Source organism: Sus scrofa, chromosome 5 (assembly GCF_000003025.6).
Source record: "Sus scrofa isolate TJ Tabasco breed Duroc chromosome 5, Sscrofa11.1, whole genome shotgun sequence".
Lineage (NCBI taxonomy): Eukaryota > Metazoa > Chordata > Mammalia > Artiodactyla > Suidae > Sus > Sus scrofa.
The window spans coordinates 4,374,153-4,394,674 of NC_010447.5; the positions used below are offsets into that span (position 1 = coordinate 4,374,153).

General features: G+C 58.3%; 1 protein-coding gene across 2 annotated transcripts in view; it reads left to right on the forward strand.

Moving 5' to 3' along the window:
• The window catches only part of PHF21B (PHD finger protein 21B), a 96,151-nt gene extending 83,191 nt beyond the window's left edge, over positions 1-12,960 (forward strand). For both annotated transcript variants that reach the window (XM_021091398.1, XM_021091399.1), the window contains exons 7-13: positions 293-369; positions 2,803-2,857; positions 4,811-4,833; positions 5,863-6,021; positions 8,956-9,031; positions 9,371-9,474; positions 10,876-12,960. In XM_021091398.1, coding sequence (XP_020947057.1) covers positions 293-369; positions 2,803-2,857; positions 4,811-4,833; positions 5,863-6,021; positions 8,956-9,031; positions 9,371-9,474; positions 10,876-11,094 — 713 coding nt within the window. In that variant the 3' untranslated portion in view covers positions 11,095-12,960. The remainder of the gene's footprint in view (positions 1-292; positions 370-2,802; positions 2,858-4,810; positions 4,834-5,862; positions 6,022-8,955; positions 9,032-9,370; positions 9,475-10,875) is intronic.

Consider the following 20,522-nt stretch of genomic DNA (forward strand, 5'->3'; position numbering starts at 1 on the left):
CTACTGTCCCAGCAGTCCCAAGAGACATCCCCAGCCGGGGTGATGGGCACACGGGCTGTGCTGAGAGCAGGCGCCTGCATCCCATACTTCAGCCCGAGGCCAGCAGGTCTGTCCCTCCTCGGAGCGAGTGATTCTGGGGCTCCAACCCGCCCAGAGCCTCCTGGGGCGAGGATGCTGGGCAGAGAGCCTGCCGGACCGGAGGGGCTGGTGGTGCCCAGGGTTTGCCAAGGAAGCATCCACGGTTCCCTGGAGCAGGAAGCTTCAAGTAACCGCGGCATCTGTGCCTTTTCAGAAATCCAGAGCAAGCGCCAAGAGCGGAAGAGAAGAAGCACAGCCAACCCGGCCTACAGCGGCCTCCTGGAGACAGAGGTGAGGGTCCTGCCGTCTCTGCCCCCCGGTGGGGGAGGGGAGGGGGAGGTCCCAGGGGCAGGGCTCCCTCCCCAGGGAGAGTTAGAGTTCAGGGGGCAACGCTAGGTTATTCTTTACCTCCTGAGTTCAGAATCAATTAAGAGACAGATGCAGGAGTTCCCGTTGTGGCTCAGCGGTAACGAACCCGACTAGCAGCCATGAGGACGCAGGCTCGATCCCTGGCCTCACTCAGTGGGTTAAGGACCTAGCACTGCCATGAGCTGTGGTATAGGTCACAGATGTGGCTCAGAACTTGCGTTGCTGTCGTTGTGGCGTAGGCCGGCAGCTGCAGTGTCCATGCGCTGCAGATGCAGTCCTAAAAAGACAAAAAAAAAAAAAATTAAAAGAAATAAGAGACAGATGTGGAAGGTCAGAATGTCAGTGGGATTCCTCACCTGCCGGGAAAGGGGCCGGTTGCTGCCGGCTCCCTGACTCTTCACCTTGACCATGAGGTCAGGTCACGGGCAACCCTGGCCGCCTGTGCCTCCCAGGGCCAGTCCGGCCCTACTGTGGAGCCCACCAGTGCAGCCCAAGTTCATGAGCGGAGAGAAAGGCCTGGACGGGCAGGGCTGAGTGAGGTCGGGTCCCTCTCTCACGCGGAGGAGTGGGGTGGGGTGGGAGGCGGCAAAGGAGCGGCTGTGACTCCACAGGAATCCCCTCTGCCGGCTATGAGAGACCCTGGCTGCTGTGCCCCCTGCCCACTGTGCTATTGCAGCTCCAACACGGCTGTTCCTGCACTTTCCGCAAAGAGCCCAAACTGGTACAATAGGGCATTCAAGTTAACTCGGTGCAGGGAAGCCCCCCAGCCCCCTCATCCCAATCCCCGCCCAGCCGCCTGCCCCCAGGTCAAGGTCCACGTCAGCCCTAGAGGATCAGATGCGAATGACCCCACAGCAGCCAGTGACATGACGTCAGGACTTCAGGTCGCTTTCAGGGAGCGCCTTGGCCCCTCCCACCATCGCATCCCCGGGGAGGAACTGACCCCGAAAGAAATCTTCTTGCCCTTGGGAACGAAAGTCTGCAGTTCCAGGCTGAAATCCAGATGGCATCTTCCAGAAGCCAGCTCCACAGAGGCTGCCAGCTGGCTTTCCCAGATGCTCTGGGCTTTCCTAGGAAAAACGCTCGGGAATCTTTCCCTAGAATGGAAGCAGTTTCCCGAGGGCCCCAGGGTGAGGCAGCCCTCTGAAGCTGTGTCTGCAGAGGCCAAGGCCTGGCGCGTCCCAGGGGCCAGCGAGGCGCTGCTGGGCCTGGATGAGGGCCAAGAAAATGCCGTGCTCGGCTCCCCCAGCGTGGTGGTGGGTCTGGGCCAGTTGTCCCAAATCTGCGGCTCACGAACTGGAGGTCACTTTGGAGAGAGGGCTCCGTGGAGCGGTCATCGGCTCCCGCCCTGCCATTGTCCTGGGGGAGAGCCCGACCGCCTGTCCCCGCCCCCGACTCCTGCTGGGCGAATGCATGTGTTCAGCCGTCACTTCTCCCGATTTTCTGAGCAAGCCGTCCTGAGAGAGAGTGCCCCACGCCCTGGGCCCCGTGGGAAGAGCATCCGGGAGCTGCTTCTCCACCTCCACCCCTGGAAATGGCGTGTCCTCTGTGCGAAAGGACCCTGTCCCCTTTGTCCCCTGCCCTGAGGGATGACCTGGCCATGACCTAGTCTCCGAAGTCTGTGGCCACAGTTAGGGAATCAAGAGCCGAGACAAAGCCCTATGACCTTGAGCCTGAGACCCCTGTGAAGAAGCCCCAAGCGCAGCCCTGCCTTGGCCCTGAACATGGCCCAAGCACATCGAGAGACCCAGGTTTACAGCCTGTCATCGAGGCCTAGAACCGTCTTCTTGCCACAGCTAAAGCCGCCTCGAACCCCCACGATCTGAACCCGTGTGGCCTGTGGTTGTTAGATCCCAGGACTAAAGCCACCTTCTGGAATGTCCTAGAACCTTCTTCCATCTACCGATGACACTTTGGGCTCCAAGGGCCACGTTTTGTTCCTGGACCCTATGCCAAGTAGGGGGTTTAGGGAGCCAGTCCTTCCTACCTCTCATTTCCCCACTTGACCCCAGCGCCAGCTGAGGAAGAAGATACAGGGGGAGACAGCTGGGCAGCCAGATGGCAGCTCTCTTACAGAGTTGCCCCACCTGGAGCGCTCCACCTGTCCTTCCTGAATGAGGCGGATGGGCCCACGGGGGCAGGAATGGACTCCACGGCCACCCGGAGGGCAGAGCCTTTGCTGGCCTTTGTCTGGGTCCACCTGCCTCTCCCCTTCTCTCTGCACCCTGTGTCTGTCGCTGTTTCTGCTTCTGGCCAGTGGGTGTCCAGCTGGGGACCAGAGCCCAGGTGGGGTCAGAGTAGCCGAGGAGGCACCATGCAAACTGGCGGCTTGGTTTTTGTCTTCTGTCCCCGCAGAGGAAGCGGCTGGCGTCCAACTTTCTCAACACTCCCCTGTTCCTCACAGCAAGAGGTAAGCGCCTCTCCCGCCGCCGGGCCGCCGTGGGGCCGGCGCACCTGCCCCCGCTGCCAGCGGGCCTGGCTGCCCGCCCTCCCCCGTTCGTCCCCTGCAGTGAGCCTGTGGTTGTTTTCTGTTGGGCGTCTCATCGCGGCTCACCAGGCCCTTGGCCCCGTGGCCGCCCAGGTCCTCATGCCTCCTGGGGAGGGTGGCCAGGGAGCTGCGCCCCTGACCGGCGGGTGCAGAAACCACGGCTCTGCGCAGGAGTGTCACATGCTAGGCCCAGAACCAGGCTCCTGGCGGCCCCTCTGTGATCTGGAGCAGAGATCCAGGCCACGTGGTGCCAGAGGTCGCTGTGGGCGGCCCAGCCCCCACCCCAGGCTGACCTGGGCAGGGGGAGGGGACGATGTGCTTTTGGCAAGGGCCCCACCACCCTCTCTTCCCGGCCCGGCCTGTGCTGCCCAGGTCCTGGGTGTGGTGGGCGTGGCCTCCGCTCCACGGCGACAGCCCTGGGGAGAAATTTTCTCCCGCCCCCAATACTCGGGTAGCAGGTGCTTCCCGGGCTGGGCTGGTGGCTCTCAGCCTGCTCCTCACGTGCCTGCCCTTGTCAGCGAGAGCCCTGGCTGGATGTGGGCGTCCTGGGTCCTGGCCCAGCTCTGCCTGTGACTGGCAGTGTGGCAGGGCGGACCTTCCCCTGAGGGCCTCAGGCCCCCTCTGCACAGCAGGGCACTGGAGCGGACCTTCTGCGGGGGCCTCCGGCTCTGACAGGCCGGCCCCTGGCCTCAGCCGCCAGCCCAGGATGCCCAGGCCCCTCCCTCCCGTGCCAGCCTTGCCCTAGGGCAAGGCCACAGAGGGACCAAGAAACCCATATCTTGGAGGCGCTTTTTGTTCTCAATTCAGAAGAAATGAGGAGTTCCTGTTGTGGCTCAGCGGTAACAAACCCGCTTGTATCCATGAGGACGTGGGTTCGATCCCTGGTCCCATTCACTGGGTTAGGGATCCGGTGGTGCTGTGAGCTGTGGTGTAGGTCACAGATGTGGGTTGGATCCTGCATTGCCGTGGCTGTGGCGTAGGTCGGCAGCTGTAGCTATGATTCGACCCCTAGCCCGAGGACCTCCATGTGCCATGGGTGCGGCCCTAAAAAGACAAAAAATAAATAAATAAGTAAGAAAGAAAGAAAAAGAAACGAACAGTCCTAAGGGCAGAAATGACTGCCTGTCTCTTGGAGCTTGTGCTGGTTTTCAGCACGTCACCTTGCCTCCCTGGGCCTTGGTTTACTGATCTGAAAAATGGGCCGGCGACAGTGCCGGCATCTCAGACAGTGCTGGGACAGTGACACCAGGGGTGAACAACTTTGTAAACTGTCGAGTGCCATGTAAACGTAGGAGCTGCCCTTCCCACTCGATGGTGTGATTTCCAGAAACTGAAAGGAAAACTGTCACGATCATTAAAATCTGTGGTTTGGCATCACTCCCTGGAATGGGAGTGGTTAGTGGCCAAAAACAGGTTGACAGTGTGTCACTCTCAGGGATCCCTGGAGCAATGTTCCCTCCGCTGGACAGCTCACTGCTGCCACGTCCCTTAGGAAGCTCAGGGGCCACCATGAACCTGGCCTTTGATGGGTCTTGGCCGTGACCCGGCAGAGACCTTTACGCCCATAGGGCCTTGGGTGAGGACCCAGGAGTTGCTGGTGCCTGTGATACTCCCATCATGCCCTGGGTGAGGTCCCAGAGGTTACTGGGCCCTGAGATACTCCCATCATGCCCTGGGTGAGGTCCCAGAGGTTACTGGGCCCTGAGATACTCCCATCATGCCCTGGGTGAGGTCCCAGAGGTTACTGGGCCCTGAGATACTCCCATCATGCCTTGGGTGAGGACCCCTTTGACTCTGGGCCTCGTGGACTCCTGTCCTGATCGGCGCTCCTCCTGTGCCCGCTAACATATTCTCCGCCCTTCTTCCCTGTGCCAGCCAATGAGGACCCCTGCTGGAAGGTACGTGTCCCCTGGTCTTCACCCCTGGGTGGGGTGGGGCATGCTCTCCATACAGTCCAGGTAGGGTGACTCCTGGCAAGGGGGCCGGGGCCCTGGTGTCCCGCCGCCCTGAGTGAGCAGAGGGCCTCGGCTCGGTCGTCAGTGCCGAGAGCTTCATACAACATCCAGTCCGCTTTGCAGCCTGCCTGGCAGAGTCAGGTGTCGCCCCAGGGCTCAGCCCGCAGGCTTAAGCCAGACCTGCCCCCACACAGAACGGAGGGTGCGGGGACCCTGGGCCGCAAAGGCCCTAAAGGAATCGGCCGATGGTGGGTGCCAGCACGCCGTGGCCTCGCTGTGTGGCCCTAAGAAGAGCTGGCTCTCTCCGGTCCTCTTCCCCCGCCTCATAAGGGCCTGGAGTTGAGTCTCAGGGTCTCCGCGCACCCGCCCACGTTTCTGTGATCCTGGGAGACCCCGACCCGCATGCACGCACCACGCCCCTGCTTCCCAGGACGCTGGCTGGTCATGACCTCATCCGTAAACCCAGCTTCAGAGTTTATTTACTGTTTTCTTTCCTAAGTTTCAGGCCTAATTCTAAGTGAAATTTCCAGTTCCCACAGGCCCGTAATGGTCACGCTACTGAAAAACAAGAGGTGATGAAGCTCCCGTTAGAGCGTCTTGTGTGCAGCAATAACCCTTTGGGGTCTCAGGCGGGTGCTGGCGGGGGTGGCGCTTGTCCACAGCCACCCTGTGCCTGGCCAGCTCGGGCACGGGGACAGGAGATGCCTTGAGCCCGAGTCCTGCTCTGCAGAGCACGGGGGCTCCTGGAGGGGCTGTGCCTTTGAGGCGGGAGACCAGGTGCTGCTCCTCCTCCTGGTTTCCAGGCCTGTCCCCGCGGCGTCATCGCGGCTGCCCCCTGGGGCTTATTCCTCCCAGAGCCGCTGAGAAACCCTGGCGAAGAGCTGCTCCCAAGCTGGGGGGAGGCATCGGCCTGGGCCCCCGCCCCCCACCCCCGGCCTGGCTGACTCCCTTCCGCCCTCCTGTCTCTTTCAGAGCGAGATCGCCCACGATGAGCACTGTGCCACCTGCAAGCGGGGGGCCAACCTGCAGCCCTGCGGCACCTGCCCGGGGGCCTACCACCTCAGCTGCCTGGACCCGCCCCTCAAGACAGCGCCCAAGGGCGTGTGGGTGTGCCCCAAGTGCCAGCAGAAGGTACGGGAGGTGTGTCGCTTGGGTGGGCGGCCCCACTGTCACCGTCACCCTCTCTCTGCAGGGCCTTCACCGGGCACAACATCAGAAGCTGCTCAAGCCGTCCGCCTCCTGGGCTAGCTCCACCGTGAGCAGAGACGGGGCGGGTCATGGAAGAGAGGGGTCAGCCAGATGTTATCTGACGAACAGCCAGGTGTTATCTGACCCCAGACAGATGGCACCTGGCCCCCAAACATTAGCCTCAGTCCAGTTGATGTTTGGGGCCAGATAGTCCGTTGTGGGGGCTTCCTGTGCACTGTACCGAATTTATTAGCATCCCAGCCTCCACCCATGAGGTGCCAGTAACAGCCCCCGTCACGGGCATCTCAGGCATTGCTGGTCGAGGGCCGCGGGTGCAGAGCGAGCAGAGAAGTCCCTCTGCAGCCGCCTTAGTCACCCCACCTTCCCCGGGGAGAACCGGGCTAACAACACAGTCCGCAGAAAATAGGGCCACGTTTGACCTCAGTGATAATGACACGCAAATGGAAAGCTATCACGTTAGTAAAAACGAAAACACACCCTTCTGGTGATGATGAATTGGTCACTCCCACACATCGCTTTAAAAATGTGTATGTACACCTGGAGTTCCCGTCATGGCTCGCTGGTGAACGAATCCGACTAGGAACCATGGCGTTGCGGGTTCGATCCCTGGCCTTGCTCAGTGGGTTAAGGATCCGGCGTTGCTGTGAGCTGTGGTGTGGGTCGCAGACGCGGCTCAGATCCCGCGGTGCTGTGGCTCTGGTGTAGGCCGGTGGCTACAGTTCTGATTAGACCCCTAGCCTGGGAACCTCTTTATACCGTGGGAGCAGCCCAAGAAAATGGCAAAAAGACCAAAAAAAAAAAAAAAAATGTGTACACCTTGGTGTTTCCCGGTGGCTCAGCAGGTGAAGGATCTGGCATTGTCACTGCAGTGGCTCAGGTCGCTGCGGTAGCACAGGTTCGATCCCCAGCCTGGGAATTTCCACATGCCACAAGCATGGCAAAAAAAAAAAAAAAAAAAGTGTACCCTTTTTGTTTTGTCTTTTCTAGGGCCGCTCCTAAGGCACATGGAGGTTCCCAGGCTAGGGGTCGAATCAGAGCTGTAGCCGCCGGCCTACACCAGAGCCACAGCAACGTGGGATCCAAGCCATGTCTGCAACCTACACCACAGCTCACGGCAACACCGGATCCTTAACCCACTGAGCAAGATCAGGGATCGAACCCACAACCTCATGGTTCCCAATCAGATTCGTTCACCACTGAGCCATGACGGGAAGTCCAAAAGTGTACACTTTTAAACCTGGAGTCTTGCTTCAGGGAATAGAGTCCGAGGCAGCAGTCCAGTACAGGTCAGGTGTCGTGCAAAAAGAAGCCCCTCGGTCAAGCCCCTCGGTCTTGCTTTCATGGAAGATGGAAACAGGCTAGTTTCCTCGCGCAATGAAATAGATTCCAGAGCTTTACTCCGTGAGGTGTCATGTGGTCACTGCAAATGATGTTTCCAAGGATTCTGTGATTGTTTGGGACTTACTCTGTGGAGTTACATTAAAAAAAGAAAAAATTGCTTTCTAGCTGCTGTATGTTTTGATCATCAGCCATCTGAGAAAAACAGGGTGCAGAACAAAAACCTGGGAGAAAATGCCCCCCCAGTGTTAATATCGTGTGTGGCTGAGTGAAGGGAAGCATTGATGTTTTTATTTATTTATTTACTTATTTATTTGCCTTTTTAGGGCTGCGCCTGTGGCATATGGCGGTTCCCAGGCTAGGGGTCCAGTCAGGGCTGCAGCTGCCAGCCTACACCACAGCCACAGCAATGCAGGATTCAAACCACGTCTGTGACCTACACCACAGCCATTGGCAACGCCAGATCCTGAACCCACTGAGCGAGGCCAGGGATGGAGCCCGAAACCTCATGGTTCCTAGTTGGATTGTTTCTCTGAGCCACGCCGGGAACTCCTGATGTTTTTTTTTTTTTAAAGAATGCTTTTTTACAACATGTAGTACTTGTAAAATCATGGAAGAATCATCTTTATTTCAAAAAAATGCCAACTCTCGCGTCATCCTGGGTTTTGCGGCGACCAGGGGAGGGTGGGTGTGATAGACTGTGTGCCACTGTGGGGGCTGTCCCCTCTGGGGGCCGCCAGCCCCTGTGTCGTGACTGCCTGGGAGGGTCACAGCTTTTTGAGCGGACGCAGTCCCTCATTTGTCCCTGACTTTCCCGGGTTGCTCTGAGGCCCGTGGGACATGGGAGGAAGGCACGCTCGTTCTTTCTTTCAAGAAGAATCTCCAGGGAGTTCCTGTTGTGGTGCAGCAGAAATGAATCCAACTAGAAACCATGAGGTTGTGGGTTTGATCCCGTGTTGCTGTGGCTGTGGTGTCGGCCGGCAGCTGCAGCTCCAATTGGACCCCTAGCCTGGGAACCTCCGTTGCTGCAGGTGTGGCCCTAAAAAAAAAAAAAGAAGAGGAGTTCCCGTCATGGCGCAGTGGTTAACGAATCCGACTAGTAACCACGAGGTTGTGGGTTCGATCCCTGCCCTTGCTCAGTGGGTTAAGGATCCAACGTTGCCGTGAGCTGTGGTGTAGGTTGCAGACGCGGCTCGGATCCCGAGTTGCTGTGGCTCTGGCGTAGGCCAGTGGCTACAGCTCTGATTCGACCCCTAGCCTGGGAACCTCCATATGCCGCGGGAGCGGCCCAAGAAATGGCAAAAACAAAAAAGACAAGAAAAAGAGAAGAATCTCCATGCCAGGTGCCGTGGGGGTCCTGGCGACAAGCAGATTCCTAACTGAGGGTGTTGGTCTCACTGAGCAGCCTCTGAACCAGACCACGAGAGCAGCCCAGAGACGGTCTCCCCCAGGGTGGCACAGCCAGGGTGTGGCGGGCCCAGGGCTGTCAGTTTGCTCAGCTCCCTGTCTGCCCTCCAGGCCTTAAAGAAAGATGAAGGTGTGCCCTGGACCGGAATGCTGGCCATCGTGCACTCCTACGTCACCCACAAGACAGGTAAGAGATCCCAGGCAGCGAAGGGGCCCCGCCTCCCTCTGTCCCGCCCCGCCCGCCCCCAGGCCGCTGGACTCACGTTGGGCCCGCTGGAGGCTGTTCTGGCCTAAAGCTCTGAAAAGCGGCACCCTGGGACCAGTCCCGTGTGCAGGGCAGTGACTCTAGGGATGGAGGTGCAGTCCCTGTGCCTCTGGCAAGAGCCGCTGGCTCCTGCAGGAGGATGTGGCCAGAGGGATCCATAGGAGCAGGCCTAGGACTCTGTCTTTCTGCCTCTCCTCTGAGCCACAGCCCAGCCCCGACTTCCCCGCCTTTGCCGGCGGGGCCTGGCCTTCTCTTCCGCAGTCAAAGAAGAGGAGAAGCAGAAGCTGCTGCAAAGGGGCAGCGAGCTGCAGAGCGAGCACCAGCAGCTGGAGGAGCGGGACCGGCGCCTGGCGTCAGCGGTGAAGGTGCGCGGCGGGCGGGGGTGTGGGCCGGGGTCCGCCCTCAGACCCACAAGGTCTCTGCGCCGCTGTCTGCCACCTGCTGAGGCCCTGGCAGAAGGCAGACTCGCCAGCATCCCTCGGTGACAAACAGTTACCCAGCACCTGAGCCCCTGGCTCTGCTCCTTCTCAGCTCTGTGACCCTGGCAAGGCCCTGGCTGTCCGTGAAGCTCGGGTTCTTCCCGTGTAAAGGAGACGCAGTGACTTCTCCTCTGTAGAGCGGCGGGAAACAGGGTGGCGGTGGCGGTGGAGGGAGGATGGTGGCGAGGGTGACGATGTTGGTGGCGATGACAGTGGTGGTGAGGATGGTGGTGAGGCTGGTGGTGAGGAAGGCGATAGTCATGGTGCTGTTGATGTGGTGGTGCTGGTGGGGAGGATGGTGATGCCGAGCATGGTGGTGATATTGGTGTGATATGGTGGTGCTGGTGCTGGTGTGGTGGTGGTGTGGTGAGGATGGTGGTGAGGATGGGTGGGATGGGGGATATGGTGGTGATGATGGTGAAGTTACGGTGTTGATGGTGTGTGATGGTGGGGGTGGTGATGATGGGGATGAGGATGGGGATAGTATTGGTGGTGGTGGTGGTGGTGCTGGTGGTTGTGCTGGTGCTGGTGGTGGTGCTGGTGCTGCTGGTGCTGGCTGATGGTGGTGGTGGTGGTGGTGGGGGAGGCTGGTGAGGAGGAGGGTGGAGGTGGTCCTGACGGTGGTGATGGGAGGAGAAGGAGGAGGAAGGTCGTGAGGACGGTCACAGCAGTGTCAGGCCCTGGTGAAATCCTTGGGACGGCGGCATCTCACGCAGTCCTCTCGGTAACCCTGTGAAGAAACTGACTGTTCCTGCCTTAGAGTTTCGGACACGGTCTCAGGGAGTCACTTGCCCAAGCAGCAAGGGATGAAAGCTGCAACTTGAGGCATCTCCTTACCACGTTACCGTGTTGCCATGATATAGAAAAGGCTAGAAAAAACCCATGAACCCAGCAGGCAAAAGAAAGAGCTTAGAAAGCTGGCCAACGACCTAAAGGTCTTCCACGGCTGCCGCTGAGCCAGAACAGGCTCTGAGCTTCCTCTGGCAGGAGGAGCCATGGCAGTGGTGGGCTAGGCGGCCTCGCAGCCAGGAGGGGGGACTTCCTCACATCTCCCCTACGTGCCCACCGTGTCCAGCCCTAACCATCAAACTTCGCCTGGGAGTCTGGCTTCCATTTAATTCCACTTTTCGCCGCCGCCTGGTGTGTAAGAGGCCCGCTTCCTGGATTCTCTCAGACGTCTGCCGGGGAAGGAAGGGCCTTTGGGAGGAAGGGCTGATGGGTGGCTGCCTCCGGATGCCTGTGTCACCGAACTCAGAGTCCCTTCTCTTGATATCCTCCCCCTGACAGAAATGCCTGGAGCTGAAGACGAGCCTGCTGGCCCAGCAGAGGGGCACCCAGTCGTCCTTGGACCGCCTGCGGGCCCTCCTGAGACTGATTCAGGGCGAGCAGATGCTCCAGGTCACCGTGACAACCGCCAGCCCCGCCCCGCTGCTGGCCGGGCCCTGGACCAAGCCCTCAGCAGCAGCCATGCACTCTGCCCTCCAGCAGCCCCAGGGACACAACTGAGCCCAGGGACCTGTCTTCACCCCTATGGAGAGTCTCCGGGACCCTGCTCACAAGACCTGAGGGTTCTATCAGCCTTAATTCACAAACACGATGAGTTTCAGACAAAAGTAAAACCAGACGGAGGCAGGAGAGGAGGGAGGAGGAGCTGGGTGAGAGTCCTCGAGCCAGACGGGGTTGGGGTGGGGCCCCAGGCCCCTCACTGGCAGACGGGCCGCCCAGAAGCCAGGCGGGGGAGCACCCAGTCAGCTCCCGGCCATCAGGGGGTGGCCCAGGGCTCCGGCTTCCAGGCACAGCTGTCTCCTGGGCCTCGTGCCACACCTGTGGGACAGAGAAGGGCCGAGGCTGTGGAGGGGCCAGGAGGACCGCAGTCCAGGCCCCCACGCCGAGGGCCGAGGCACCCTGCGGGAGGGGAGCCCCGGGCTGGGTAGCTGGGTAGTAGAGGTAGCTGGGGCGAAGTGGGTAGCAGATCTAGGTAGACCCCGCCGCCTCCCAGAAGGCCCGGCCCGCCGTCAGTGTTACTAGCATATGGAGTCGCAGCAGTTCAACTTGAAGGATGCCCCCGAGGGGAGGGGTGCTGCCACCGCAGCCAGCCCTCCGTCCTGGGGGCGCCCTCGCCACGCCCTGCTCCTCTGCCGACTTCGTGGACTCCTCTCGCTCTGATGTCGTTTCCTTGCGGCGTCTTTGGGCGGGATGGATGGAGCGGCAGCCCTGCCAGGGAGGCGTGTGGCAGGTTTTCTATTTGGGGTTGAATTGTTGAGCATAAGGACAGAAGCCTTTTCTTGTCTCTTCTCGAAGAGCCGATAGAGTGTTCCACTCCTCTTTTCTTGCCAGTTCAGACACTATGCCAAAAAAATAACTTTACATTTTTGTATGGCGTTTTTATTGTGAGACATTTAATGAGAAGGGGACACGTGCTGACTGCTTCTCCTGCTCACAGCGGTCTCTGCTGCCAGAGATGAATGGAAAACCCCTTGGGGGGGGAAGCTGCCAAACTGGAGGGATCCAGAGGGTTTTCTTAAGAATCGGGGTGAGGGTGGGGGAGGAAGAGCGGGCGGCGGCCTCGGGAGCCTGGAGGGTCCCTCTTCCTGCTGCCTCCCCGGGAGCGGCGGCGGCCCGCCGTCTACAAAGGGCTCCCGCGTCCAGGGTGGGGGCTGCTCGGACTCCTGGTGCGCACCAGCCTCTCCAGTCCCCGAGGGACTTGGCACAACAGGATAAGCACCCGGGGGAGCCACTGGGCTCCCGCCCCCAGCATATCACACGGTGCCGAACTGCATCGAACACACGTGTGCACGCACACGTGGCCCCAGACACGCGCGCGCGCACACACACACACGCACACACGCTGCCAGGTGCAGAGCAAGGAGGCTGGCCGGAATCCCAAGACTGCCACGGTCCCTCCTGTCATTTTCACGACTCCGGGAGAAACTGTGCTGTACGATACAGATCTATTTTAATACACTCGACACTGGGTTGAACAAGATTTTTATATTCTTTTATTGATGAACAAGGTGAACTGTGAGACACACATCTTATATATTGGTTACTCTGGATGCCAATTATGCATTACCGCGTGGCTTGTGGTGTAAATGTCTTCAGCTTCCAGTTTTTCTCTTGGTTTGTTTATTCTTCTTGGATGGATTGGGTTACTTTTTTTTTTTTTTTTTTTTTTTTTTTAATGTCATGGGAGGATCTGAAAGGTTGGACCCGGGAGGGGTAGCTGCCGCTGTGTCTTGAGACTTAGTTTTTTGGACCCGGGAGGACCGGCCAGTGGATAGTGAGGATAGAGAAGTTGTTTGTCTTTAATACGCGAGGTGTAGTTTTCCTTCTGTACGATGCATTAAACTCGATGGATGATTTCAAAGCCCAGCGATTTGTTTCCTTGCCTTTGACACTGAGGCGTCTGGGAGCCCCGTGGGGCAGGGAGGTGGGAATTGGGAGAGGCTGAAAGTCAGGGTCCAGCCCTCACCGCAGCCCTGGGGTGGGGAGAGCTCTGGGCCACTTTTCACGCATGGGTCCCCTGGAGCAGGTGCACCTGCACCCATAAGGGCCAGGCTCGACAGTCCCAAGGAGCAGAAACCCGAGTTCCCGCTGTGGCTCAGCAGTAACGAACCTGACTGGTACCCATGGGGATGCAGGTTCCATCCCTGGCCCCGCTCAGTGGGTTAAGGATCCGGCATTGCTGTGAGCTGTGGTGTAGCTCTCAGACGCGGCTCGGATCCCGTGTTGCTATGGCTGTGGTGTAGGCTGGCAGCTGCAGCTCTGATTCGACCCCTAGCCTGGGAACTTCCGTATGCCGCGGGGGCGGGGGCGGCCCTAAAAAGGCAAAAAAAAAAAAAAAAATCCAAGTAACAGAAACCCAGGCCATGCGCAGCCACGCAGAGCCCATGTCCGCCCCGCTCCCTCCCTCCTCCTCTCAGTGTCAGCATCACCACTTTCCTCCCTCCCAGGCACCAAAGTCCCACAGCCACCCTGGGGCTGAGTCAAACGAGGAACAAACTAGGAAGCCAGGCCCCCGGGTTCTTACTGCAGACATTGTGCAGAAGCCTCATAGGGCCAGCTGGGGAGGAGCTCACCGCTGGACAAACCAGCTGTGGCCAGAGGATGGGATGCAATACAGAGCGCCCGCTGGAGCCCCCAGCGGGGACAGCGCCGCCCTGTTCCCACCTGGCCCGGGGTCGCACAGTCAGAATCCTCCAGTTTCTCTCCGGCCTCATCACCTAGCACCTCAGGCCCTGGGTCTGTGTCCTTTCCTCTCGTCCTGCATCCTCGCTGGCCGGGTGCAGCCTCCTGCCTTCGTGACTCTGTGCGGCTGGCTCCCCAGCCTTCATCTCCAGCCCAGAGATGGAGGTGGCCTCCAGCTGCCCACGGCCAGCCGCGCGGATGCCAGCGGGCATCTCCAACAGCCTCGTCTCTGCCAGGCCAGCGCCCCCGCCCCTTCCCCATCCGGGGGGAATTCAGCCTTCCTAGTCGGTGGAGTCACTTTGACTGCTGCCTCCACCGCTGGTCACTGGCCCTCTGTCGGCTGGGTATGTCCATGTCACGCCACCCACACCATCCCCACGGTCTCAGCCATCATCTCGCCTGGATTACCGCCACCATCACCTGAGCATGGTCACCTCCCCCGTCCTGTGGTGGCCAGAGTGATGGCCTGTGTTACAGCCCTGCGTGCCCTCCTTGCTTAACCAGAGCCAAGGTCCTGCATCCTCTGCCCCTCCCCCCAGCGTCCCTGCCTGCTCTGCTCCAGCTCGAGGGCTCTGTTCCCGCCCCGTGGCCTCCTTACGCTGCTTGGAACCCACGAGGCCCGCTCCCACCACAGGACCTTTGCACCTGCTGTGTCCTCCCTCACCTGCATGCTCATCACCAGCTGCCTCCCTGACTGGCCCCCCACTTGCTTGGGGACTGTCCCCTATCGGTGCAGTTGTCCCCAGGCGCCCTCACAGAGACCTAGTATTTCCTCCCTTCCCTCTGCTCTCTGATTCCTTAAAGAACGTTTCTTTCCTTGGCTGCACCCATGGCACGCGGGCATTTCCCGGGCCAAGGAACAAACCCAAGCAGTGACAACGCCGGATCCACAACCTACTTTGAGTCACCTTTTTACAGTTTTGTCTGCTTCACAGGGCCAGGGACCTTGGAGGCTGGAAGTCCAAGATCACGGTGACAGCGGTAGGGCGGGTCCCTTCTGAGGCTGTGGGACAGAGTCTGTTCCTGGCTTCTCTCCCAGCATTTGTGACCTCGAACCATCCTTGGTCTGTAGATGGCTGTCTCTTCCCTGTATTTCCTCAGTTTTTCTTCCTTTTTAGGGCCCCACCTATGGCCTCTGGAGGTTCCCAGGCTAGGGGTCCAATCGGAGCTGCAGCTGCCGGCCTACACCACAGCCACAGCCACGCCAGATCCAAGCCGCATCTGCAACCTACACCACAGCTCATGGCAATGCCAGATCCCTAACCCACTGAGCGAGGCCAGGGATGGAACCTGCATCCTCATGGACACTAGTCAGTTTCTTAATCTTCGTTCTCCCTCTGTGCCAGCTTTACATTCCCTGGCCTGTGGACTCTCACCTGGCCTCCCCCCATGTGGCCTTCCCCCCACATGCATGTCTCTGCCCCAATTTCCCTTTTTCACAAGAACCCAGTCGAACTGGATTAGGATCCACCCAAATGATTTCCTTTAAATTGGGTCATCTTACTTCCCCATCAAGTCACATTCACACGTCTTGAGGAGTTAGGACTTCCAACTTCGTTCAAGGGGTCACCATATGATGCGTAGCAGACACCTTGCTGCAGGTTGTCTGAAATCTGCTTCCCTATGGCTTCCACCCCGGGAACACCCGCGGCTGCCCTGTTAGCCTTGCGCATCGCCCAGCCCCCAGGGTAGAGAGCCTGGCCCTGCCCACCTGCTGTGTGCCACCCTACCTGGCACCTTCCTCAGACCTGCGCTGACACATCAGCCCCTCGCAGGGACTTGAAGCACAGGGACCCCGAGGGACACACCCAGGTCACACAGCCTGCTGGTGACTACACCCCGGGCTGCGACCCTGTGCCTGTGCTCCTGGCCGCTCTGCCTCTGGCTGCTGGCCACTGGTCATGCACCTTACCAAGCCGTGCACACGCATGCTCCACACCCAGCTAGCTCACCAGTCTGGGGCTGCAGATGGCACCCTGGCCCCTGGGTGACTCCATGGAGGCATGAGGCAACAGAGGAGGGGGCACAGGCTAGCTAAGCATTACTAACACTCGTTGCTCCTCCTACTCTCTTAGGCCAGGCTGTGTGCCCCACGGTGGGGGATGGGGCGGGCAGTGCTTCCTAAGCAAAACTCTGCCCTGCCGCCCGCCCATGTCTCAGAGTCCCCATGGCTCCCGAGAACAGCACCTATGGTTTCCAGCAACGCTGCAGGGTGGTTTCTGGTCCCCACCTCTGTGTCCTCCCGTCCCCTGAGCAGCAGCTCCGAATGGTCTGGGGGCTCCCCCAGGGAAGTGTGAGCAGGTAGCTGAGAGTGGGCGAGCACTCACGGGCACACCATCCTCGCCCTGCCCTGCCTTGGGCAGCTGCCACTCCCCGCCCCCTCCCCTGCCTGCCAGGTCCCCTGTACAGGACTCCCGGGAGCAACCGGCACCAGGCACGGAGGGCTAGGTGCTGGCCGCGGCATCTACCTCCCCTTGCCACCTTCTGCATGGTAAGGCCCCAGCGCCCACCCCCAAGGATCCCTGGTTTCCAAACAGAACAGAAGCACTCCCGCCCACCTGAAAGGCAGCTCCAAACGGGTCCCCGTGTGTGGTCAGGCGACAGAGCTCCCCTCGCCCAGGTGCTGCCACCAGGCAGGTCACTGTGGGGTAAGAAGCCAGGTGGAGGAAGGCCGGCTCTGGGACAGGCTGTGCGGATCCGCCTCGATCCCCAGCTCCCCGACCCCCGGGGTTAGGTCAGCAGGAGGTGTCCGCACAGCATCCACTGCTGCGGCTCTGGCGAGGCAGAGGCACCGCCCGAAAATGGAGGGGGCGCCCAGCCGGGATCGGGCCACCCCGGGGAAGCATGGCACTGGTGCCAGAGCAGGCTCATGCCATCCCCAGAGATCACTGTGTGTGCCCCTTCGAAATCCACGTTCACCGACTTCAGGCTGACAGCTTAACATTGGCCACGGTGGGGGCGTTTACACCACGGAAACTGGCCGAAGCCACCCCGGGGTTTACATCCCTAGAGACCCAGTGGTGAAAACACTTAGGAGCAGACTGCTCCGTGTGTGCGCGTGTGTGCACATGCGTGTGAATGACAACGCTATCGGGGGGTGTGGTTCCGAAGTCAACTGGCCCCTGGCATTAGCCGAAGCCGCTGGCTTTGAAAAGGCAACGCTAGATCCCTTAGCGTTTCCACAGAAGGTGAACCTCTGGCCTTGGCCGTTGTTCAGAAATGTAGGACTCTGCGTTCCCGTGGTGGCTCAGCGGAAATGAACCTGACTCGTATCTGTGATGCAGGTTCGATCCCTGGCCTTGCTTGGGGAGGGGAGGAGTCCGGTGTTGCCCCTTACTGTGGTATAGGATGCAGACGCGGCTCGCATCTGGCGGTGCTGTGACTGTGGTGTAGGCCAGCGGCTACAGTGCTGATTCGAGCTGGGGACCCAGGAACCTCCATATGCCACAGGTGTGGCCCTAAAAAGACAGGGAAAAAAAAAAGTATGGCTCCAACTACAATAACTTCACAAGGAGGCTTTATGTGTCAATATCTTTTCCTGTGCGGATATAAATGAATCTGGCCAAATACTATGAAAATATAATTTGATCAGCCCTTTCGGGGGGACCAATTATCCAATACTTGGACATAATGCACGTCCTTCACGTTATTTTAGGGGAGCAGTTCTCAAGCGTGAGTGAGAACCAGAACCACCTGTGTTGCTAATTGAACTCAGATCGCTGAGCCCACCCTGGCTCTGCAGTTTGGTTAAAAACCACACGCCCCGAGTCCTGTACTGAGAGGGTGCCCCAGGAGTTTCCCTGGGACCTTCAGGATACAAGCATCTGGCACTCGAGGTCCCTGTGAGCTTGGAGTACCCGGGAGCCATTTCTTTTACTTTTAAACTTTTTATTCTGCCTTTTTTAGGGCTGCACCTGTGGCATATGGAAGTTCCCAGGCTACGGGTCGAATTGGAGCTGTAGCTGCCAGCCTACACCACAGCTATAGCAACGTGGGATCCGAGCCACATCTGCGGCCTACACCACAGCTCATGGCAACGCTGGATCCCCAACCCGCTAAGCAAGGCCAGGGATGGAACCTGCATCCCCATGGATACTAGTCAGATTTGTTTCCGCTGCGTCACAGTGGGAACTCCCAAATTTTTAAAATGATGTCAAGCCCCAGTTCGCTCTGTATGACCACCGACCAGCTCCCGCTTAGCTGCAAGCCACGGGGTATTTCCTGCACGCCCAGTGACTGTGGATCAGCTCGGCCCAGGCCACCCAGCCAACTTCACCATCCAGGAAACACTGCAACCATACTTCGGTCAAAGGAATCTGAATTCCAGCCTTGGGAAGAGTTTTCTTTCGAGGTGTCCACTTCTCGGGCGCTCTCGTGCACCCCTAGGCTGTTCTTTAAAGATCTCTATACACTCTCAGAGTTATTCCTCTGTCATGCTTCGTGATTGTTGATACCAGATTTTTCCCTTTCAAATTATTGTGCGGTTACTGTTTCCTGGCTGAACCCTAACCAACACACCTGTATCTGCAAACCACGGTAAACCATTTACTAGTTCGATTAGCTGTTTGGAAGTTCCCAGGCCAGGGCTGCAGCTGTGACCTATGCCGTAGCTGCAGCAATGCCAGATCCTTAACCCGCTCTGATTTTCTATGTGTTTGCTCTTGTTCTTTTGTGTTTTGTTCTAGAGTTTATAGATGTTGTCTGTGGAAAAGTCAAGTCCCATCAGAGTTATTCAGCCGTACTAGGAGAACACTTAGCATATGTTAAACATCTTTAGAAAAACTTAGAAGCAGTTAAAGACTTTTTTCTCCCTCTCCTCCACGACGAATTTGGTTCTTTGCCTTCGTAGTCATTAAAAAAAAAAAAAAAATCTTTCTATATTTTCTTCCAAAAGTGCACTATTTTCAATTCAAAAACTACACATAGGAATAGGGAGTTTTAAAACTTTATCCAGAAGTTCCCGTTGTGGCTCGGTGGTTAACGAACCCAACGAGCATCCATGAGCCTCGCTCAGAGGGTTAAGGATCTGGTTTGGTGTGAGCTGTGGTGTAGGTCACAGACGTGGCTCGGATCCTGCGTTGCTGTGGGTGTGGTGTAGGCCAGCGGCTGCAGCTCCAATTCGATCCCTAGCCTGGGAACCTCCATATGCCACGGGTGCGGCCCTAAAAAGACAAAAGACAAAAAAACCCACCAAACTTTATCCAAGTGAGAGCACCCTGTGTCCCTGCGTTTAGCATCCTGCAAACTTTCTCCCCTCTCAGCAGAGTATCTGGAGATCTGTCCCTGTTGAAACACACAGACCCGGTTCACCCGCTTCCCCTGCAGGACACCATCCAGTCACGTGGACGAGACTTGCATCCACCTGCCATTTCTCCTCTTGAGGGACACCCAGGCTGCATCGCGTTATCCGCTCCAGCAACAACGCCGCCGGCTTGCTCTGTAGCTACTACCCCTTTTTCGGGTGGCTTCCGTAGACTTACACTTGCTGGGTCAGCTTTCGCTTTCCAAGCCTGCTAGACCGCCCTCCAAAGGGATGGGACCAATGTTCCTCTCTACCAGCAGAGCAGGAAAGCACCCCTTCCTCAAAACACTAGCAACGGTTCTCTGTGGGTGCTCAAACTTTAAATGAGGCTCACTTTCACGGTTTGCACTTCCTGGCCCTGAGTTTTTTTTCCCCCTGGAGCAATCCTTTTTCTTCTAACAAAGCAGTAAAGTTTTTGCTATCAGAGTGATGGCAGGACTCGCCCTGCCTCTTCCACCCCATCCATCCCAGAGGACCTGCTCTCAGGGCTTGACCCTCGGGGACCCACAGAACTTAAGGCAGAAAACTGGGAGGTGCCCAGGAATCTCCTGTCTCGATCTCCCCACCTCCCCTCACACTTGCGTTTGCACACTGCTTTAGCTCTAAAAAGACTGATTTTAGGAGTTCCTGTCGTGGCTCAGTGGTTAATGAACCCGACTAGCATTCATGAGGATGTGGGTTCGATCCCTGGCCTCGCTCAGTGGGTTAAAGGTCTGGCATTGTTGCGAGCTGTGGTGCAGGTTGCAGATGTGGTTCAGATCCTGCGTTTCTGTGGCTGTGTCGTAGGCCGGCAGCTACAGCTCCGATCCATCTCCTAGCCTGGGATCTTCCATGTGCCCTGGGTGTGGCCCTAAAAGACAAAAAAAAAAGAAAGAAAGAAAGAAAAACATACAAAGACTGATTCTAGGCATTAATGGCTTGTTTTCTCCCCAACTATTCCACAAGCCCCTCAAGGCAGGAATTGCGTCTGATTCGGGTCTATGACTGCGAGACGGGCAGTGCCTGACAAAAAGCAGGTGCTTCGGAGTCCATAGGACCACAGAGTGGACGCTGCTCTTCTCATGATACGAATGAGAGGCTCAAAGAACTGACCCAGCCCCACACAAGCTGAGCCTTCTGACTTTGAATTTTTTTTTTTTTTGGTCTTTTTAGGGCCACACTCTCGGCATACAGAGGTTCCCAGGCTAGGGGTCGAATTAGAGTTGCAGCTGCCGGCCTGCCCCACAGCCACAGCAATGCCAGATCCGAGCCACATCTGTGGCCTACACCACAGTTCATGGCAACGCTGGAGCCTTAACCCACGGAGCGAGGCCAGGGATTGAACCTGCATCCTCATGGATCCTAGTCAGGTTCCTTAACTGCTGAGCCACAGAGGGAACTCCCTGAGCTGCCTCACTTTGAACTCCCTCCTCTGGGCGAGATGACTTGTCCAGGGCCCCGCAGC